The 3,023-nt window shown below is 37.7% G+C and overlaps 1 protein-coding gene across 1 annotated transcript; it reads right to left on the minus strand.

The window, feature by feature from the left end:
* Positions 1–580: 580 nt before the first annotated feature.
* On the minus strand, positions 581–1,187 carry LOC112327278 (uncharacterized). The gene is made up of 2 exons (XM_024599648.1): positions 803–1,187; positions 581–678 (listed from the first exon to the last, which is right to left on the minus strand). Exons 1-2 carry the CDS (start codon positions 1,185–1,187, stop codon positions 581–583), a joined length of 483 nt encoding a protein of 160 aa, XP_024455416.1.
* Between the last annotated feature and the right edge of the window lie 1,836 nt (positions 1,188–3,023).

Genomic DNA, 3,023 nt, shown 5'->3' on the forward strand with positions numbered 1-3,023 from the left:
TTTTTAAAACACATTTATGTTATCCAGTCATTTTTTTAACTCATGAAAAAAAAATGTTCAATGAATTATTATACTCTATATGAAGATGGGAATTAATTAGTACCCTCGTGACCTTGAGTAAAAAAAATTAATAACTAGTTCAATGATTAATTTCATATCTCCACGGCATCTTAGATTAATTTCAATGATTGTTCGTCACCTTTTGATTTTGATATCACAATATTTTTCAATTTTAAAATAATTATGATTGTTGTGCAATCACATGTATCATTTAAAAAACAAAATTCCTGGCTCATCAGCCGAGGAATGGCCTTTCGGTGTGGTTTGAGTGCATGTCTGCAGAACACATGTTTTTTTTAGAGATAAAATATTCCATTAAAACGCCAGAGGCTAGCAGCAGAAACAAACAAAAAGTCTGCAAAATATCAGTTTACAGCAGAACTAACAAAAGAGTTAAGAAACCAGACCAAGAAAACGTAAAGCATAAATAGCCAAAGAAGCAACATTTAGCTCTGCACAAATTAGGCATTCAAAGGAATAATGCCGGGGAATACTGCCAAGAAACCACAGTTCGACCTCATTACTGAAGCTTTCCTCTCAATAGATCTACCTTTAACATCCTCACAAGCATAACAACATGATCACTGCCACACAGAGAAGCAAGGTCTATCAGACAGCCTATAGACAATAATACCATCAAGAGTCTCCTTAACAAATAACCCATTTTCACAAGAGAAACAAGACTACCACAAGAAAAACCCACAGGACTGATGGATGGTTCAAAACCAGGCAATAAAATCACTTGATCTTTGCACTCCCTGTTTAGCCATGAAATCTGCCATGTAATTACTCTCACGAAAAACATGAGTGAAGGTGATTGAGCCAAAGTATGTAGTCAATCTGATGACAGAGGAGAAAAGCTTATGGTGCATCCATGGTCTGTTATGAGGATTATACATCCAGCTAATGACATTGGTAGAGTCGGATTCAATGATAATATGCTTATAATGGAGGAGACACTTAGAGGCTGAGAGCTCAATAGCTTTGACAATAGCTCTCAACTCAGCTATATTGGAATCTAAAATCCCAACTGGCAAAGAAAAAATACCAAGAAGATGTCCATGATGATTTCGCAGGACATCACCTATACCCGAGGGTCCTGGCTTACCAAGAGAAGAGCCATCCATATCTCATTTAAAGCTATTAACCATGGGGGGAGACCACATAACAACAGTTTTGGTAGACTGAATATTGGACCATCGAATCAGACCTTCTGTCAATCTTAACAAATCTAAAAGGGAATAGGGGACATCAGGATGAATAACTTTTAACCATAAGCATATACGAGTGATAATAAGAAAGAAGATTGTATCATAGTCAGGTGTCTTATGTTGGAAAATCAGTTCATTTCGAAGGAGCTAAAGGGACCATGCCACTAAGAAAAACAACATCAGCCAAGCTTTCTTCTGAAATTTACCATAAACCAGATAAGTCTACTGGGAAAACAGAGCTGACAAGCTCTTTGGGCAGCACCAATCTAAACCCCACCACTTAATGATTTTGGACCAAATGGTCCAATGCTTGTGGCAATGCAAAACGATATGATCAACTGACTCTTCCTCCGCTAAGCATCTAGGGCAGTTAGAATCTGAAATATCAAAAATACCTTTTTTAGCCAACATACACCGGGTGTTGATTCTGTTAATGATAGTCATCCATCAAAAGATCTCCACTTTAGGAGGCACAATACCTTTCCAATTCCCAACAAATAAGAAGCCACCGTTTGTGTAGGGATTGGAACTTAACAACCCACAAAGAGATTTAACTGAGAATCTTCTTGTTTTATTGTCTTTTCAGATTAGTCTATCCTCTATATTTTTGTCTAAATGCACCATCGAAAGAATAGCATAAAGTTGATCTAGCAAACCAATGTTTCGTCCCCATAAAGGTCTTATCCAAGAGAAAAACCAGATCCATTCATACCCTTCCCACATTCCCATCTTATCGATGCTAGTGTCTTTATCATTGGATAAGTGGAAGAGGTTAGGAAGCGCTCTACTAAACAACAATTTCAATCCAAGTATCAAGCCAAAAAACAGTCCTCTTTCCATTTCTAATAAGAACCACAGATTGTTGAGTCACAATAACCTGTAACCTGTTGTCTTTAACACAATATGGGTCCATGTAGTTCCAGCTCCTAGGATATGAGCTCGCGAAATCAGTTTGGAGCAGTTGGGGTTGTGTATGCTTGTAATCACATCCTTCCACATACTTGATTCTTTTGACCCAAACCTCCATAACCATTTAAACAACAGAGCTTTGTTTTTATCCCTTAAAGATCCAACCCCAAGACCACCAACACTTTTCGGGAGAGTTTGTTGCTCAGCTGGCATTGCATAATTTCTTACTTTCCTCTTTTGCTGACCATGAAAAGGATAGGAATTTCTTTTCAATTGTTTTTACTACCGTAGCAGGCATGGAAAACAAAGATAGGTAGTAGATGGGTAGGTTTCTTAGTACAGATTTGATTAAACACAATCTACCCCTCATAGATAGGAATCTGCCTTTCCATGAAGCCAACCTGCAACTGATATTGCGAACAATAGGATTACACATTGTAGTTCTACTCAAGTTTGCACTGATGGGAAGACTAAGATATATGAAGGGACGGTGTTCCTGCTTGCATTTAAGAATTTGAGCAGTGTAGTTACAGATATGATCTTTAATACCCACACCAATAATACTGCTTTTTATAGAAGTTGACTTTCAACCCCGAGACAAGTTTAAAGCATAAGAGGATACACTTAATATTCTGCAAGCTAAATAAGGAGGCTAAGCTGAAAATAAGGGTGTCTTCCGCAAACTATAAGTGAGATAGTACAGGACCAACATTGTTGATGTTTATACCCTCAATCAATCCCAGATCACAACCACGCTGCAACATACTACTCAAACCCTGAACTGCAATATTGAAAAGAAAAGGAGAGAGAGGATCTCTTTGGCGTAAGCCTTTTTTCAAGCTA

This window comes from Populus trichocarpa, chromosome 4 (assembly GCF_000002775.5).
Source record: "Populus trichocarpa isolate Nisqually-1 chromosome 4, P.trichocarpa_v4.1, whole genome shotgun sequence".
NCBI lineage: Eukaryota > Viridiplantae > Streptophyta > Magnoliopsida > Malpighiales > Salicaceae > Populus > Populus trichocarpa.

What these genes read in the sequence shown, in the direction of transcription:
- LOC112327278 (XM_024599648.1), bottom strand. Translation starts at nt 1,187, where the DNA reads ATGGATGGCTCTTCTCTTGGTAAGCCAGGACCCTCGGGTATAGGTGAT. An exon ending in ACAGGGAGTGCAAAGATCAA is followed by an intron (nt 679 to 802) that starts GTGATTTTATTG and finishes TATTGTCTATAG; the next exon opens with GCTGTCTGATAGACCTTGCT.